This window comes from Carassius auratus, chromosome 17 (assembly GCF_003368295.1).
Source record: "Carassius auratus strain Wakin chromosome 17, ASM336829v1, whole genome shotgun sequence".
NCBI classification, from domain to species: domain Eukaryota; kingdom Metazoa; phylum Chordata; class Actinopteri; order Cypriniformes; family Cyprinidae; genus Carassius; species Carassius auratus.
The window spans coordinates 6,531,259-6,551,072 of NC_039259.1; the positions used below are offsets into that span (position 1 = coordinate 6,531,259).

The following is a 19,814-nucleotide window of genomic DNA, read 5'->3' on the forward strand; positions in this document are numbered from 1 at the left end:
TTAACTAGAATGATTGATTTATAAACTAGAATTCCACTGTGTTTAAATAGCAGCTTGGTACTGGATGAAATTTCAACTTTGTGTTTATTAATACTCTACAGACAAAATATTTACGATTTCATAAGGCACGATAGATAAAAATGGAACTACAGTTCTGGCACATACAGTATATTAGAAACTGAACTAGTTTATGATCACGTTTTTAGCCATATGTTTGTCCTTGACATATTTGAAAGGCATTTTCAATAACACAAGTGTTCTTTATTTACAAAAGAAAAAGTGGATGCTTTGCTTACATGACAATTTTACTAAATATATTCAGAAACCAAAATCTGCACTGGTTGTTTTAGAAGGTGCTATGTGTCCCAGAATATTGTCCAATCAGTGATGAAAATACAAACCTGATAGCAAAGCAATGGACCTCACTAAAAAGACTGCAATCATATATTTATGTACATGCAATAGTATTGCAAATTAATATATCATATACAAATATAATTTTCATATTAATTTTACTGATGTTTGCAGATTTTATAAATATTAATGCTAATGCTGACACACAACACCCTAGAATGTGCCTATTCTGAAGAGTTTCTTGGAATTTTCTTCAGAAAACACAAATTAGCCTGTTACCAAACCCCCTTTTTTATGAACACACAAATGTGAATAATGAAATAAATATTCATGAAATATCTGTAGGAAAAATTGGACAGACCAAGACATAAAAGAAGGACATTTTTATTCACAAGAAAACAGTGTTATCCCAAGCTGCCATATAATACATTTATACAGAGGGTCAGAAAATTCTTTACAAAATCAAAAAGGTTAGAAAATATGATTTGATATGAAACATGACGCAACATACACGGTCAGCTTTCGTTCAAAAAAAGTTTCCGTTTGGTGTCAGTTAATTCCATGTACTTAAAGTATAGTGAATGCCAGCATAATCATTACAAGATTCAATGAAAAAAGAATACAGCTCAGAAGAAAAAAAGTTTAGAAAAAAATATAAATCTCATGCAGCATCTTGAAACAGGGCCTGAGAGTATGTTTATAAAGGTAAATAAATCCAAGTAAAAATGGTTTTGAGATCCTTAACCTCAGTGTCGAATGAGATCTAAAGCTCATTCACAGCCTTTTGACAGACAAGAAACAGGAAAGTAATTCTGGCAGCTACATGTTAAAACACTGAATGACTTTCACCAGTAAATTCCATGACGCCATTAGAGAAAAGCAGGTGGTCTTTTACAGCAGTTATTAAACAGCACATTGAGTGCTGAAAAACTGTTTATACAGTATGTCCTGTAAAGGCTAGCCTATGAGACGGTCATTTTCTGAGGTTGTTTGTTTAAGACCATGATTGCATGGATGCATAGTACTAAGGCTTGGATTGACATCCACAGTGGAGACTGTCATGGACTGGACCGTAATAATAGTTAGTGGTATATGGACTGTCAAGATTTTAATATTATAATCAATGTTCCCCCTTTATCTACAAAAAAAAGTGTATTTATAGTATTAAATATGCCATTGAGCAAGCCACAGTGTTTAAAATCTCATAAGATGTTTTTTATGGTTACCTTTAAGATGCTATTGTCAGAATGGGTATGGAAAAGAGTCCTTGCTGTACCGCACAAATGTCACCTCACCCCTCTTTAATCACACCCACAGCTCTTTAAATGCAACGCACTCTGTGTCCACAGAGAAAGGCTGAGCTAGACATGTCAGGTTACACTGATGAATGCCCTTTGCCAAAGTGTCTATTCAAAGTAAACAAGAACAAGAGGCCAATCTGCATTTTAATAGATAACGCCACCCTAGCAACACGCATCCATCACAAGCATAACAATGACACTGACTTGCATGAATTTATGCGAGAAGTACAAATAGCAATGTTTGAGATTTTACATTCTTGGAGATTTGTTTTTTGTGTTATTAATTCAAATGTTTTAGCGTACATTCAACATGACTAACGTAGTACCAGTTCAAATCGCCTGTATGGTTTTCTGGGAAATAAACATGTTTAAGTCGGATATGTATCCATCTTTAATCTGACTGGAAGAGTCAAGGCAACCAAACCAAACACGTTTATTAAAACTGGCTTGCATCACGTATGACTGTCCATTGCTGTGATACCATGTTCCTTAAAAAGACATGATTTGAAAAGTAGAAAAAACACTCAGACAGAAAACTGCAAATACAACATAAGGCTCAAAAGGTTTAATATCAATATGCTGACAGAGGTGATAGTTCAGGAGGCAAAGGCAAAGCACGGAAAGTCATCTTATTGCTCTCCTTTCGCACCCAAAATGATATTTCACACACTGTATGATCATATAAATACACTATACAATGCAATAAAACAGAAAACAATATGGTTCGGCTTGGGTATGCTGGTCATAGCACTAGCACCAGTAGAAAAAATAATGATTGACAACAAATGTACAAAACCGTCATATGAAAAAGGCACTTTGTGGTGTGGCTGAATAACTCTTCGGTAAGTGAGAATGATTATTTTCTTTCCTTGTGTAAGGAAATGCGTCAAACACATCAAAGCTGGTTGGCTATCCATTTGAGGAAGTCTATTCCATGTTTGCTATGAGGCACTGCATATAACCAGAACAGTTCTCTCTTCTCCAGAAGATAAGTTCCTACGTCATGCAGAATTCAGTGTGCCATCCTATTAGAAAAATCATTCTTTGATCCATTTGTGTTTCCTCGGAATCGCCGGACCGACTTCTACATTTCGTTATCTTTCCTTTCAGACATCCAGTGTCCTGTCTTCCTCCATTTCTTTGTCACTGTCCATAATATCACCACATTCTGTTCTTAAACCTCCACTTCCCGCGGTCCTTCTTGCACTTCAGATGCTACTCGGATGTCGAAACAGGTCACCATCATGACGCGGGACTTGCATAGGTTTACGCAATATTCCAGTTCAGCCGTAGCCTGCTCCAATGCCTCCAAGTACTCTTGCGACTCCTGATCCAAATCCTCATCCACCTCAACTGCAAAACAAAACAGAACAGAGTTATAACAAAGTAAGGGATTGAAAGCATTTAGCATGAACTTCAACAAGAAGCACTACAAAGCACTAAATATTTAATACTTACACTCTCCAATCCACTTGCTGGGATCCATCATTAATCTAGACTTTGTGTCCTCCAGCTCTTCTTTCAGAGTCTCATGCTTGGCTCTGAGATCTCTGATTTGCTGCTGCCGTTTCTCAAGAACTTTTAAGTTAGTGTTAAAATACATCAGGCCCTGTGGACAGAAGATTGGCATAATGGTTAAAGTGACAGTTTCATAAAATAACTAATTTTGGACTTATCTGGATTGACTAGAAGAAAAATGTGGTACAATGCTTGTCCCTAAAATTCCTTACTGACTGTGACATTTTCTGCACAAAGGAAGAATGTGTTACAGGACTATAATAACACTATGACATTTTCCAGGCATTGATTCCAGGTAAGGAAGAATAAAAGCTTCCTTGTGTTACAGTCTGGTTCATTTATACAATCAAGCTACATCCATGCCAGTTAATCAACATACCTTCTTAACATCCTGAATTGTTGAAATAAAGAGGAAAAGAATGTCTATACTAAGAAGTCAATAATACTATAATACCCCTATGCCTGGATAAATACTCCTGTCTATGCTATAATGCTATAGCATAATGCTATAGAATACACATGCTTTGAGGTTAATCTTGTCCAATGCAATGCACCAATTGTTCTTAGAAAACAATGACAGACAAACTGAGGATTGTCTTCTTGGATTCATACGAGAACATCACCCTGCTGATTAAATGAGAGAAAAGATAACATTCTTTTAACTACATCATTTTAGTTCAACAGTTTTACACCATTTCTTTCTTACTGCTATGGTTTCTTTCTCCTGCCCAAACCATTTGATTCCAGATAGTTAATTGTATCACTCTAGTATTTCAAATGTAATCATTTTTCTCTAAAAAAAAAAAAAAAAAATGTTTATCTCACTCCCTATTACTGGCAGGTTAATGCCCTACACTGTACATTATCTCAATACTGTGCACTGTGCAAACAAAGTTACAGATAGTTTTTCATCTATGTATTATTCATGACATATTGCAACTTTCCATTGTATGATGCATAAGCAAGCATATATGATAGGTTTTACATCCCCATGAAAATGGACTAAGGTTAAATATGAATGCACTGAACCGGATCTTAGTTTCCAAAAAAACACCCAGACAACCCATTCTAACCTCATCTGTCTTTTCTTGTCTTCGCCGCTGAAGCCTCTCCACATCATCAATTTCATACACTTTGATCTCAAACGGCTCTTTTAGTGGTCCGGACATTGGGGGAAGGTCCACCCACTGACCCGTGGTCCCAGACTTCCCCAGGGAGGAGGTGTCCGGTAAGGGAGCTGGGATGAGACGCCTCCTCTGGAGGCCTGCTCCACGAATAGATGAAGGAAATATGTTAGATAGAAAAGTAATTAAGGCACAGAAACAATACATGGATGGGTAAAGAAATAGCAAGCAAGTAAAAAATATATTGAGGAATAGGAAAATTCTAAGCTGTGCTAGTTATGTTTATGTGTATGAGGATGTAGCCTAGATGGAGATTCATATCACAACCTCCTGACTTAATTGCATGTGATGTGCAGATACTCGGTATAAGCATTACCTGTGCTGTTTTCAGTGGGCAAATATTATTTATACAATAATACTAATACAATTTCACCTGTTTCATAGTCATTTTATGTGGGCTTCAGTGTTAGCTTGGTTCATGCTTGAGGGCCATTTTTAAAAAAAAAATCTATGAAAGGAATATGACTCTCAAAAACTTCAGGCCTTCATAGACAACAAGAGATGCTACTCACAATTTGACCTCTTCTTGGGTGCTTTGGAGATTCTTGTGCGACCAGAGGAGGACATCCCACTCTCACTCATGGAGTCATGGGCTGAAGAAGCACTACCAGTAGCTTCACTATCACGAATCATGCTCTCATATCCACTGCTCCCTCCACTGTGGTAGAAGAGTGCAGTTCGTCCCATGGCAGGAGGCAACTCTCCACTTAAAACACTACTGTTATCACTTCCATGCCCACTGCTATAGCGTTGAGGTCTTCTTGGGGCTGTGATCTTACTATATGGGGATGGGAGAATGGGTATTGGGGTATGCTTGTCATCATTAAGGTTCACTCCACTGTCGTTGCCACTGTCAGAATCACCTGAGCCCTTTGCATGTTTCCCAGAAGGACTGGCCATGGCCAACTCACTAACGCGACTGTTTGCTGCCCGCATTGCTTGCTTGGTACCCATTATTGTTCCTCTTGTGGATTTGCCATTGGCTCCTACTGTTGCTCGAGGTAATGCAGTCTTTCCTGAAGGTGGAAGGTTGGCATTCCTTGTTGCAGGTGCCACAAGAGACTTAGTGGATGAGCTCAGAGATTTGGAGTTGCTTGCAGATAATGTGCGAGCTTTATTTGCATTAATAGGTATTTGTCTTGCATTAAGGCTGCCTTTGACAATCCCACTTTTTACAGTGGTTACTGGGTTTATAAAAGAAGATGGAGAGGTAGCAATTGGGGAAGAGTTGGCAACAGGTGAACCAAACCTACCGACAGACTTGCTTGATTTGCTGTTGAGACTAGCACCACTGTTTTCTCGACTAAGAGCAGGTTTCGACCCCAAAGATGACAAACTATCACATCTGTCTAGAGATATCTGGCTCCCATAAAGCTGTCCTGTATCACCTCTAGCTCCTCTAGCTTTGAGACTTGAGGTTGCTTTTATCAAACTATGCTCTGACTTTAAGTTAGATGTTCTTAAACTATTTGAATTTCCTCTAGAGCTAAGATCAATATCATCCTCTAAACATGTAGCCCTTGGTGCTAAAGACTTTCCTGCCTCATACACAGACTTTAAGGCACTTGGTGGAAACAGGATTCGATTCTTTTGATCCAAACTAGATTTGCGAACTGGAGGAGGAGGTGGTGATACATTACCAGGTTTAGACATACTTTCCTCTTGCTTGCTTGCCTTTCCACTTTTTCCTAAAGAGGAGAACTTTAAACTTCCTCCAGAGGAACCAATATCCTGAGCAAGCTTGACTTCAATGGATGAATGTATGACTGGAACTGTCCCGAGTGTTGTTGCACCTCGTCTGAGCTGTGGCATTTTGCTTGGGGACTCCATCTTCCTATTGTTGTTGGATTTTTCACATCCATCCACTACTCTTTGGGATGGGTTTGACCCTAGTGTTCTGGGCAATCGAGGTACACTGTTGCTGCTTGTGCCTGCTTTTCTTGCAGGAATTCCACTCATTCCATTTTTAACCAGTCTGGATGAACCTGAATTAAAGGTTATAGAAGACTCCAATGAGCTATCTACTTGCTGCCATGGATCTGGTATGCAGTCTTGGCTTGGTGGCTCACGTCTCCAGTTGCTACTGTAGCTGCTTCCACTGATACTGCTACTCTGGGCTGTGGATGAGGTAGGTTTTAACTTCCTGGAAAGACTACACTGGACAACTTGAGAACCTTGAAAAGACTTGGGATCTGATAAATTAATGGTATTTGCCTTTGCCAGTTTTGGTAAACTTTTGGCAGACTGTTGTGGGGCCTCTGGAGAGGATGGGCACTTGTTAAGAGTGATTTTTCCTGATATAGCACTGTCACTGTCCAAATCTGAGAAGCTACAGCCACTATCATTCAAAGAGTTTTTAGGTTCCTTTTGAGGGCTGCTCTGGAACATCCTAAGAGAATCAAGATAGAAGCTGCTGTCTGGGCTGGTATGAGTACCTTGAGGGAGAAAGACATCTACTGTTTGGGCACCTTCACTCTCCAGAGTACAGACACTTACTTCACTAAGCCATGAAGTAATAGAAGAACCATGGCTGCCAAGTGAAGAACATGCTTTCTCCTGTAAGGGTGCCACCATTTTAATGTTTGCCTCTGAGGTACCAACATTACATGTATAAGCATCAAATTCATCATTGATACTGCTAATGATGCTTACTGGTCGTGATCCAGAGGCAAGGGCCTGTAGTGAGCAATCACTATTGAAACTCACAATACTGGAGGGCCTTCCATTGTCCACAATGTTTCCAATTGATAACTCTTCCACAAGAGTGAATACAAGCTCATCCTCACCATTTAGCTCCACTGGCTGTTTAAGGGTTACAGTTGTCCTTAATATGTCCTTCTCCATGCACCTTTCCCTTAGATTGGACCTCAATTCCACTGAAGTCCTGGGATGGAATTTTACTGGTGGGTTCTCATTTGAATCACCTCTTTTTTGATGACTCATCCCAATTGGTGGTATCCTTGTGGCAGACTTTTCTTCACTTTCACTACTAACCCTGACATAGTCTTTCTGTTGTGGTGGTGGGGGAGCAGGCTTGGGTAACTTTTTACTGAAAAAAACCTTTTCCCTAACCACAGGCTCTGAGTTTTGGGATACTGTTGGTTTACTTTGTTTTCCTGGAGTGCATAGGAGCATTCCATTATCTGACATTTGCACCTTTTCACCATCTGCACTTGTCCTACTCTCAGAGACGTCTCTGAGATCTTTGTCCGATGTGGCACTTTGCAACTTGGAATGTTCTAATTTGGATTTGTGTTTTGGACTGCCAGGCAGTTTACTGGCTACAGAAATCGACTTTTTGGATATGCTGTCCTGTGCTGATAAGAGCCCTTTGGTAGGAGTCTTGGGAGAAACTGAAATGCTGCCAGAACCTTCTTTCAACTTGGTTGCATCACGGTCCATTTTAGGGCTTGCAGAATTTCCTCCAGATTCTCCAACAAAGTCTGTAGGTTCCTCACTACCATCGATACATTCTAATCGCTCCTGAAGCTCAGCAAAGGTGTTACATTTGAAGTGATCATGGTCAACTGGCCCTTCTTTCCCTCGTTGCTTGCGGTTAAGAGAGGGGATGATTGGAACAAAGGCTGGGGGTCCTTCATTGTCACTGAGCTCTCGATCAGAGATGGCCGCACCACCAGGGCCAACATAAATTACAGTGTCACATGATTGCTCACTACTTGAAGAGTAGTCAGGATCACTCAGGAATGATGGTAGATCTGGGTCAAGGGCCACAGTGCGAGGATGGAAGGGCCGCAGATGTGGTGGTCGACGGATCCTTCCTTCATCACAGGAACTCTCTCCTCCAGAGGAACTGGATGCATACTTGACCAAGACAAAGTATCATTAAATAAAACTCTGGAGCTAGTTTGAAATATGTATAACCATGTCACAAAAATATGAACACAAGGACAAAACATCAAGTGACTTTTATTTATTTTATTTTTTAAAGTTTACTATTTTGTATCATAAAACTTATGATCCTAAACTACAATCTCATTATAATCGTTGATGTTAACATGCACTAAGCATATTTATATGTGGTTATTCATAGACAGTTTTGATTTTATGTAGTCTAAAACTGGATTTTTACCAGATTAAAATCAGCACTGATCCTCCAAATACAATATACAATTATTACAAGAATTCCTAAATTCTACTCAGTTAAAAATGTACCTTTGATTTCTTTTTCCTCATACGATGGATTCGGGAGGCCAGCTGAATGGTGGTAAGAGATTCTGCATAATTGGCAGGGGAGTCAGAGATGTGGGCAATCATGGTTGTCCTACAGTTGATGTTCCCCAAGGAATCTCGCAGTAACATGGTGAGCTTGCTATCCCTGGAAAAATACATTTTCATTGTCAGCATAAACACAGGTTGATAAATTGTCATCAGAAAGTCAGCTTTTTACTCAAGTACTGAGGAAGCCTGGCCGTTAACTGCTCTCTATTTTCGGAATCATCATGTAATTATATTTATGCAAGTAATATTATTTAATTAGAAATCTTTATATAAAAAGATGCTAGAACCACATCTACACATTTGGAAGAACATGACCTATATTGATTTCTTATTATTTTGTAACAAAAATGTACATAATCTTACCTGTATGGGACATGTTTAGCTCCATTGGCCAAAGCCAGTATCACATTTCCTAACGCGGTCAGAGACAGACACAGACCTCCTCCTGCATCCCTGCTCTTACAAAGCACCTTCTCACAGCTTCCCAAGTCAATCAGATGCAATCTGCTCCTACCACCAGACACTGGTGTGGGGGGGGGGAGAAAATGAGAGGTGATTCCTGGTGTCCGACACTACAACCAGTGCAAACGTACTATCCTAAAATATAAATATATCAGCTCTGATGTGATCTAGCAATTAACCTTCATTAACATTCATTGTATATGTTAATTATAGCAAAATCAAGGAAAAACAATAGCATTTGTGAATATTTAGAGAGATAAAAGCCAATAAGCAAAAACAAATAGAAGAGTAAAGGACCATTAGTTCATTCACAAAGCTCATTGCAAATAAAACTACTTACATTAGGAAGTTTAATTCCAAAGTATTATGGTTGTAGACAAAGCAAACTTGACCGAACACAATAAATGAGCACAGCACAGATGATTACTTGAGAGGGCAATATCTCATTCTGCGAGGATAATTCCAGCTTAACCATCCTTGTAATGGAAGATACAAATGCAGTGTCAACCCTACTCATTACCGATATCACTGAAAGTTTGAGACGCTGCCAGTGCAGTTATACCATGCTGACGACACTCCCACACTGAGGTAATGTCGGAGCAGAAGTTAGGAGTGGCAAATAACAGATATATTAATAAACATCCCCAGAGGAGACCTGCGGCTTACAAGACCGTGTGTGATTTATTCATGAATAAGTTACCCAGCCCGTTATGATTCAAAGACAGAACAAGCTGGCCTAGATAAACAATTATGTTCATACTATGCTCTAAATATATAGACAAAGTAAAACTCTGATCTACTCATCTCTGCCCTGTGAATATAACAGGCCATTGACAGAAACTAAAGGTTAATCGTGTGTTAATCTGGATGCTGTACTGACATGAAAAGATTATAATCTCACCTATGTCTAGCAAGGACAATTCATATCTGAATAGCAATGGATAGCAAAAATGTCTGCCATTCGTTGTTGTTTTTCTTTCTTTTTGTAAAAGTGGTCTAAAATCAGCAGGCTTGATGAAGCCATTTAAAGAAGCTTCCATGGCAATTTCACTCTTATGGGATGGTGACCAACACTGTATTTACCTATGCATATTTGCAGCATGATGGCACTGTGACAGGTACCTCTATACTATGATTAGAGCTGTTAGCTGCTCATGAATTATTACTATCTGTTAAAATTCCCATTACAGTTTAATGAAGTGGTCAAAGCAGACATGATTGATTTCCCTCCTACAATGATGGAGCGGGAGGCAAATTGAAGGGATTTTGGTAGCTCTCTGATTTGGCCTGTAATATTACAGCTATTACATTAATAAGCTTGAGATGTATTTTCCCTTTCACTGGGAAAATGAGGAGGAGGAGAAGGAATTAGACTAGACGGAGTATAATCGATTTAGCACACACAGAGCCTTCAACAACGTGGCAGTATCATTTCACACAGTGCAAACACAAGACTTACTTCCACCCTTGCCGCTCTTCTCCATGCGGTACTGGTAGATGTGTAAGGTGAACAGCATGTGGGAGTTGCGTCGGTCTTCCTCATCTGCGTCTGGCCGGTTGGTGCTACGTGCTGCGATGGCGGCATCAAGAAACAGAGCGGCCTTCTCGGCAGTGGGAGCCCTTAATTCGCTCTGGTTCTGGAGCTACAACAAGGAGAGGATCATTAGGTTCAAGGTATATATGGTTATATATGTTTTTAAGTTATATGTGATGACAAAATTGTATTTTTGGGAATTCTGATAGTCTTGTGGATTTTTCTGTAAAATACTCTCAATTCAGTTTAATTAAATGTAATTATCATGTCATTTTAAATTAAATATTACAGTATAAACAAACAGACGTTATTCAAGTCAAAAATATTATTTAACATGATTTCATTATGACTACATAAACCAACAACTGTAATTTTTTTAAAGGTCAGACCTGCTAGAAATAAAATCTTCAAGTGTCAACTCTAAACTGTACTTTTTTTCATACCGTATTGTCATATGGCTTAGTTGACAGTGAAGGAGATCAAGATAACTGAGCCTCTTTACACAGTTCTAGACAATTAAATGGAGTCTCTGGGGCAATCAGAGAAACAAATACGTCCATAGAGGGAGGGGGATTAATGATGAAAGTGAGTGGTGGATAAAGAGGGCAAGAGGGCAGCATCTCTTGTCCCGCAAAAAGCCTGATGGAACAAAGGGAATGAAACATCCGCACTGGTCATACAGTATTTATGGTCTTCTTCAAGGAAACAAGCAATTAGGCTGAATGGAATGGATCTTAGTTTCCTGCATGTTTTTCCATGATATTGCTGATATGCTTACTGACACAATCAGTTTTTTTCTTTTTTTTACCAGCCATCAAAAGCATATTCCTTTAGAACGATAGTGGCTGCAGTGATCGCTAACTGCCTGTGGCCAACGAGCCTCTCTAAAACTAAAGTGAGGAGAGAATGCTGTTCAAACCCACTCCCCAGATTTGAACTTCACAGGCCTCTAGGCAGTCTTTGATGTGCTGCTTCATATGGACCCCCCAAAAAACAACATCTGATGCCAACACCTGGCAGCGCTACCCTCTACCTACCCCCAAACTCTACCTACCCCCTTCTGATATTTACCCCCTTCCATTAGAAGGTAAGGGGGAGGGTGAAACAGCACAGCAGCTCACCCAGATGGATCCTGATGGTGCACTGAGTAAAAAAAAACACCACAACATCAGGCCATTCATTTGAGATTCAGTGATTAAGCTCAGCTAAAATTAATCTGGAATAAGTTCTACTGTTAAGTGAGGGGTAGCTAAAATCTAATAAAACTACTTAACTGATAGAACAAATATGATACAATGATCAACAGAGACGTGCACTGGGCATTTCTAGATAGTGAGTTTTGATCCCATTCCCCCTTGACTGACTGACTCTCTACTGTCTTACAATAGAAATATATTAAATATTAACTTCACGAGTTTACGCTTACATATAATTAGCTGAGGTATGGTATGCATATTTGGCGTGCTGTCCGAGGAAGGGCTCTGAGCTCGGGAATGGCCCGAACCTAGAGTACCCCCTCTTCCCCGTCTATTTATAAAGTCAACTCAAAGTGAGGAGATGGGGTGGAGGAGGGATGCTGAAAAACCGTCAGTGGATAGAGGTAAGTCAGCGATATTTATACTATGCGACTGAATACTTGATTATAGTCCACCTGTGTTGATTAGGCTAAGTATCTGACGCGCTCCTCCTGAATCTTGTTAATAAAACATAATTTATTGTATCCTTACTTAATACGACCCCACATTAGAATATTGAATATATTTTGTGTTTATATATATATATATATCTCGATTGATTAATTGACAGGAATTAATAATTTAATAATAATTTATTCACCAAGGATGTATAATAATTACCAGTCTAAACTAAGAGATTCTACAAACTACATTTTGCAATATAAAACCTACTTGAAAAAACTACAATGTAACATCAATCACTGAAAAGCCTTAGCTTAGCAATAACTGTTAATTTTCACTTTTTAAAGTGTATGTTACGACCATGAACTGTAAAATTAGATGGACAGTGCGCCTTCGTAACATGTCTCCCCATTTTTATCAAACGTCAAATTACTAACTGAATCCAAACGTATTTTTTACTATTCTTTTTGGTTGGCTCATGTCCCACTCGTTTACATGGAGAAAGGGCGAGGTTTCTGACCTATACTCCAAGGAAGTGAAACAAATATTTTGTTTAAAACTTTCAGGACACGTGCGGCACACTTGGTAACTACATGACAAACAAGACTGGGAGGGCTTTATCAGGAGAAAGAAGCTAATTTTGTCCACTAGATGTGGTGTTTCTGACCTGTGTGCCGCAGATGGGGTCCTCACGTAGGTAAACACCAGGCGACTGGCCGTCCTGCAGACTTCCTGTAGGCACATCAGAAAGCAGGTCCTGCAGACTCTCGTCCTTGCCGTAGATTTCCACGGCTGACACCCGTACAGAGAAGCGGGTGCCAGTCTTCTCCTTGCGCTCGTTGATGAGCTTGAACAGCCAGGAGATGGCACATGGCGCAATGCCAAGGCTTTGCATGGAGCTGTCCATGCCAATCATGGTGTATGTCTTGCCTGGTGAGAGACAGACAGATAGAAAGCTGTTGATTCTGGCAAGGTGATGAAGATGATGAGCACTCAATGAGCAAGTGTTTTAAGCACTGACATTTCTATCACTGATTTGATGAGATATCCCCCTTGGATAATAAATCACCAATCATAACACATTATTAGTACTTGAATAGCATCTGATGACAGTTTTAAACTGCTGACTCAAGGTCCTTGCACACTCAAAGTCTTTGTATTCACACTCATTTCCTATCAAAACTGTGTAAACATGATTAACACAACATGAGGGCATATTTATTTTTTAACGTGCACAAATTTCAGACATTAATTTCGGACCTTAAGTCTGAATTCCGATTATTTATTTTTTTATTTTCTGATTTTTTTTCAGTTTTCACCATACCTTTATAGATGCTTTGGCAGGGGGACATTGTAAAACAGAACTGGCAATGGGAGAATGATACAGGAAAATCCCTGCTTTATTTACCTTTAAATTTTCAGTTTTATATGTCACATTAGCGACGTTAAATAAATGCCGTAGTTTAGAACATCCATTATACAAATAAAAAACTAGTGATGAATACTGTTCCGTATGGAAAGTCTGGCTTTAAAAGATTCATAAATAATGCTTAAACGCTTAGACCGCATGTAGTAAATGATGCAGGAAACCATCACAACATCTAACTAGCTTAATTGGCAATAGTGCAGAACTCTGAAGCAGTCTACTGTGGGGGTCAATTATTCAGCTTTTAATTACACTCTCTAGCCTCTGGTCTCTCATACAGACGCACACAAACACACAAACACACACACGATTCAATTCTCCACTCATGCCCATTCTGAAAGACAAAAGCACTTTTTTTGACCTTCGGTTTTGATATTAAACATTAAAGTGTCACTGCAAACTGTGGAACAAGATCAGTGGCTGTCATATTCAGTTTACTGCAAAGTATTAAGAATAACTTACCAACTTTGACATGACCAAAGCAGAAAATACACCCATCGGCTCCATTAACCACTGATTGAATAACTTCAGCCACTGTCCCTGAGCAAACTTCAGCCTGCGGAAAACAGTAAAATACTCATAACTTGTCTGGTATTATAATAGGTTAACACAAGCATCATAGCAAGTCTGCTATATTAATAAAGTCAATGGGATACAAAATACTTATACATACCGTATTTTCCGGACTATAAGTCACACTTTTTTTCATAGTTTGGCTGGTCCTGCGACTTATAGTCAGGTGCGACTTATTTATCAAAATGAATTTAACATGAACCAAGAGAAATGAACTAAGACAAATGAACCATGAGAAAACATTACCGTCTACAGCCGCGAGAGGGCGCTCTATGTCTTCAGTGTAGACTACAGGAGCACTGAGCAGCATAGAGCGCCCTCTCTCGGCTGTAGACGGTAATGTTTTCTCTCGGTTCTTGGTTCTAAATAAATGCGACTTATAGTCCAGTGCGACTTATATATGTTTTTTTCCTCATCATGACGTATTTTTGGACTGATGCGACTTATACTCAGGTGTGACTTATAGTCCGTAAAATACTGTATTTATATATAAACATATAAGCTATAAAAGCAAAACGCATGTAGACATCGAAGATCGTTATAAAATCTGCTATGTTGCAGTTCCCAATACAGTATGTAAATTAAGTATTTTTACTTTTTTAAAGGGGAATATTACGTACTGAGGAAAATTTTTATTTTAAAGTCTAAATAAATGTGCACACCAGAGTCTTAATAAGAAATGTTCTGATGGTTTCGTAACATTCAGTTGAGCTGTGAAATGAGTAGACAGTACCTAATCTTTTCTTTGATCTGGTGATCATTGATTTATTCACTAGCAAAAGAAAACCACATAAAGCACCAACAAGGCAGATCCTCATCACAGATTCATCAGACATGGGGGTTTTACACCGGCTGCACTGTGCGGCCATAATGCTACAATCTGTTCAACTAGCCCCAGTCCCTGAAGACAATTTGGAACTGCAGCAATTTTCTCCCATACATCATAACACACACACATTCTTGCAAAAACAGAACAACAGCTCAGTGCTTTGCTAAGAAATATGTCCCTGCAGTCCCACTAAACCACACACACAGTAGATTTGGAGGATTTACAGTTACATCACTTCAATGGCACTGAGTACTGAGACCTAAAAGCCTTCTGCTGGCCATGAGTAAAGGAACTCCTAATCGATAAGCTCCATAGATCTTTTCTTGTGCATGTGAGTTCTTCAACTGAAAATTCTATTACAGTTCGGTTCTTAAGCAAAGTAAATGGCTTTGCTGTCCTCTGTCCACATATGGAGCTGCATGCAGCTGAAAATGCAGCCTCAAAAGTAAATGATTTGGAACATTATAGGCAGCAACTCTTAATAGTTTCTATAGCAGTGTTTGTTGTTAGCATGTTAAGCTAAGCTAACAACATGATACTTCATTAAACATATAGCTAACACAAATAGGCTATTGTATAAAATCGCAATTGTTTAATTATATTGAACTATTTTTATCAATGTTTTTTTTTATTTTTGGTACAGAATGAAATACCGAAGTACTGACAATCAACATATCTTTTCAATTTTGAACCACAATTTTTTTTTTCTATACTTGTCACAGAGCATACCTTACACACAATGCATAATTTGCTTTCCCACGTACACTAAATTCAAGAGACAAAAAGAGTTTAATTTATTTCCAATAACAACAAAGATGTCTTTGTTGACAAACATTTCCCTTTACAAAAATTAAACATTGTTTTACTGTAGTAAAAGTGTAGTAACCATGTTTTTTTTTTACGTATTGACCATGGTTTATTTGTGTTTATCATGGTTTAACCATGGTTCTTTGGTTTTATTTGTATTAAAACCATGGTTAATATTCAGAAGGGTTGTGTGAGGGGAATTAAAAGATACTTGCAACTCGAGTACAGAGACATTGTATCAGTCATAACTTGGACTAGGCTGAAACGTTTTATTGACGTGTTCTACTGACATAATGTCAAATGAAGTATATTTAATTGGTTATGAATTAGGATAGATACTTTGGGATTTTCAAATTTGGCCAAAATTATTCATATAAGACCTATGGTATCTTAGGTATCATATTTTGAAGAAGAAACTTACATGAGTACTTCAAGTGACAACCTTATTAGTCTTGAAGTGGCATATCTGAATTGTTCACACTTAATCATCTTCAAGTTTCTCAGTCTCCTAAAGTTCCTCTTCCCTATTTTTGTCCATTTGTTACCCACTTATCTTAAGATGGATGGCGCTGCAGCTTTGGAGGACAGATAATGAACTGTGAATGAGCTGCTAAATATGCTAGCATGGAATTCAAACTATTTTCTAAACTTAAAGAAACAGCTGTTGGGCTCACGAAGAATGGTGGTGTCCCAAAACAGGCCTTTTTACATTAAGCCCCTTGCCCTGCAAAGAATGTGTGCGTGTGCTTCTCAAATATCTTTTTGACACTAACAAAATATTTTCACTTCAAACCTCAAAAGCAAATGCCAACAAAATGATAACATCTTCACAGCGGTTCTTACTTGAGAGGCATCTTGGGAAAAAACAGCGTCAAAGGCAAACATCTTTGGGGCGGGCAGCACTGCTCGTCTATGCACTGAGGTGGGCTGTGTGTTGAGTGAGGGATCATAGAGGGTCAATTGTTTCTTTCGAGTGTCCACCTTCAGGAAGGACAGGGACTCGGATGAATCCACAATCCCCAGTGATGGACAGATCCGCATCATCACTTTAACCTGGAACAACAACATAAAAAATGCTATTGAACCAGATAATTCAAATGTATACAGTACATGTAATTGTAATGTAAAATGTCACTTGGTGTAAACATGGAGTAAAAAAAATTTACAACCTAAACTCTCAATAACCTTGTTATAAAAAGGTCAAAATATTTATACATTTGATGTTTTTCACCACATGCCTTTGATTTAAGGAAAAGTATTAAAAATATTAATACACTTTTTTTTTCAAAAACGTATAATAAAGTAAGGTAACACTTTAGTATAGGGTGCAGTTCACACTAATAACTAGTTGCTTATTAGCATGTGTATTATTAACATATTGGCTGTTTATTAGTGCTTATAAAGTACCTATAATGCATGACATCCATAATCCTACCCAATACCCTAAACTTAACAACTACCTTATAAACTATTAATAAGCAGCAAATAACGAGTTAATTGAGGCAAAGGTCATAGTTAATGGTTAGTTAATAGTGAGAATTGGACCCTAAAATAAAGTGTGACCTAAAGGACTAAAATAATACTAAAATTCAAAAGATTTATTTTTAAGATATTCACTTTTTATAGTTTTTTCCCCCATTCAATATTCTATAAGAAAGAAAGAAAGAAAGAAAGAAAGAAAGAAAGAAAGAAAGAAAGAAAGAAAGAAAGAAAGAAAGAAAGAAAGTTGTTTAATGATTAACCCTGTATATTTAAAAATAATAATAATAATAAAAATTGCCTTATGACTGGAGTAGCTGTTACTGTTTCAACAATAACTGATGTTACGAGTCAAACAGCTGAAATAGGAAGGGAACGTTCTGTCAAGGAAAAAGACATCACTGTTGACCACACACAGAGTAAACTAACAAAACCAGCCATTAACAAATAGACTGCCTGTGATACCACACATGGTCATGGTTGTGTCACAGTGCACCGCTAAGACCATTTGCAGCAAATACAGTAATGCAAAAGAAACATACTGTAAGAGAACCTCATGCCCTTAATACAGCATTCAGAGCTGCACAAAGCCACAGTATTCCACGGGTGATTTGTAGCAGAGATATAATTACAACATTCGTGCTCCAGTGCTACGAAACAATGTCTGCACTGCTGATCCTATTCCACGGCACCCGGGGCCAAGCGGCATGCCTGCGCCACTGCGGCGGCCTGGCGTGAACTCCCCCTCACCGCTCCACAGGGGCCGATTACACTGATGGACATGTGCACGTGGTGAACGAATTACGCCGGCCATGACATTGGAAATAGGCTTCCATATATGACTGGCCCCCCGAATGGGACCAGACACCACAGAAATGTGGGTTTGGGTTGAACCATTGAGTTTTACATTTGTTGGCAATTTGATACATAAGGAGACTTTGATCCCCCTAGTGTGGCTGCTGGCTTTACACCACCTAAATTCGGGTCTAGAAATTATATCCCACAAGTTTCTGAGGCAATCTGGACAGTAATTATCTTGATGTGTCAAAATCTACTGACAACTTGTGCTCTGTAAGTTTTGAGGCATCTACAACAGCTTTGTATGGGGAACAGAGAAAAATATAAAGTCTAAGTAAGTATAAGCATTCATTTTAAGTCAGACTAGTTTTTTGTCTTTGATGAGCAAGATTGGTGTAAAATTTATAAAGCAAAGGTTTGTTTTTATATGGTTTGTATATTTACAGTGATAGATCCAGTGATAGAATACAGACTACTGCCACCTGCTGGTGTGGAGAGCTTTCTTCTCTAACGCAGGTGCAGCATGTATATGCCAGTTGGCTATAGTCTTTGCAGTGTATTAATGCAAACATTTTGCACAACTTTGGGGCCTTAGTCATTTTTCACAAAAATAAATAAATACAATTTTTCAAAAACACTCCCTCATCATTCACTCAGTCACATTTGCATCAATTCAAACTTGCATGTCACAACTGGTAATGAAACACATGAGAACCAATGGCACCAAATTGACATCCGTAATGACATGTGAATGGTATTTCAGAACTCCCCTGGAGCTATTTTCAGCTTGTTCCTCATATAAATCTAACGCATGGTTTCTGAAGACTCAGAATAGAGTGCAAGAGTCATAAGATCCCCTTTGATGTTGTTTTTGTCATTTTTTTGGAGCGTGACAGCCGCTGGAATTACAGCACATGTCTTGCGTCCTTCTGGACAATTTGGTCATTGTGCAAACAAAATAGTTACAGACGGCTGGGCCATTATTCTAATGCCCATTGCTTTTTATAGTTTTCCCAAAAGCTGCCAACAACTGGTGCCCATTCAGTCAGCATCAGATGCGTGTTTGCAGTTGTAGGAAGAGGAAGCTCATTAGTGAGGCTGGGATGTAATGAGTCCATTCTCAGTGGGTACTTATCAATCATTTCAGCGGGCTTCAGCTTCTGGCATGATGTTCTACAATCATCTCTCAGAGCAGGTGGCATCTAATCTGAAACAAATCCTCTCCATCACTATATATATAGTGTAATACAGTGCTAAAGATAAACCCTCTGGACAATGAGGAGGGGTGGTGTGTAGATGCTGAACAACTTGCTACTCTTGGCCCCGATCCCAATCCGAGATCCCAAATACACAGTCTGTTCATAATCAGCAAAATAACCGTCACTTTCGATTTGGGTTCGACTGAATAATGGATACGAAGTATTGCAAAAAACTAATGGTGATAATTCCAAATCAACAGCCTTGATGGTTAAGTTAAAATAAGAAAGTGTTTGTCACAGTACACTGTTGTGGTGCAGTGGGTGCCTGACCTTGCCCATGCCAGGGTTCTCCTTGGCCTTTGACCCCGCCCTGAGCAGACATGGTGGAGCAGGTGGAGGTGAAAACTGAAGGACAGCACTAAAGTTAGTGGGGTAGATGGAGGGTTCCTGGGGGTATACCAGTGGCGGCTGCTG

At 38.9% G+C, this 19,814-nt stretch overlaps 1 protein-coding gene across 4 annotated transcripts in view; it reads right to left on the reverse strand.

Moving 5' to 3' along the window:
• Positions 1-725: 725 nt before the first annotated feature.
• Positions 726-19,814, reverse strand: part of kif26ab (kinesin family member 26Ab) — a 90,435-nt gene continuing 71,346 nt past the window's right edge. For 2 of the 4 annotated variants that reach the window (XM_026285425.1, XM_026285426.1), the window contains exons 5-15: positions 19,671-19,814; positions 16,708-16,917; positions 14,118-14,211; positions 12,897-13,159; positions 10,518-10,701; positions 8,960-9,119; positions 8,531-8,693; positions 4,870-8,179; positions 4,247-4,437; positions 3,114-3,264; positions 726-3,008 (exon numbers count right to left, since the gene is read on the reverse strand). The exon at positions 19,671-19,814 is cut by the window's right edge and continues 40 nt beyond it. In XM_026285425.1, coding sequence (XP_026141210.1) covers positions 2,830-3,008; positions 3,114-3,264; positions 4,247-4,437; positions 4,870-8,179; positions 8,531-8,693; positions 8,960-9,119; positions 10,518-10,701; positions 12,897-13,159; positions 14,118-14,211; positions 16,708-16,917; positions 19,671-19,814 — 5,049 coding nt within the window. In that variant the 3' untranslated portion in view covers positions 726-2,829. The remainder of the gene's footprint in view (positions 3,009-3,113; positions 3,265-4,246; positions 4,438-4,869; positions 8,180-8,530; positions 8,694-8,959; positions 9,120-10,517; positions 10,702-12,896; positions 13,160-14,117; positions 14,212-16,707; positions 16,918-19,670) is intronic. The other 2 variants (XM_026285427.1, XM_026285428.1) reach the window with 1 other exon arrangement.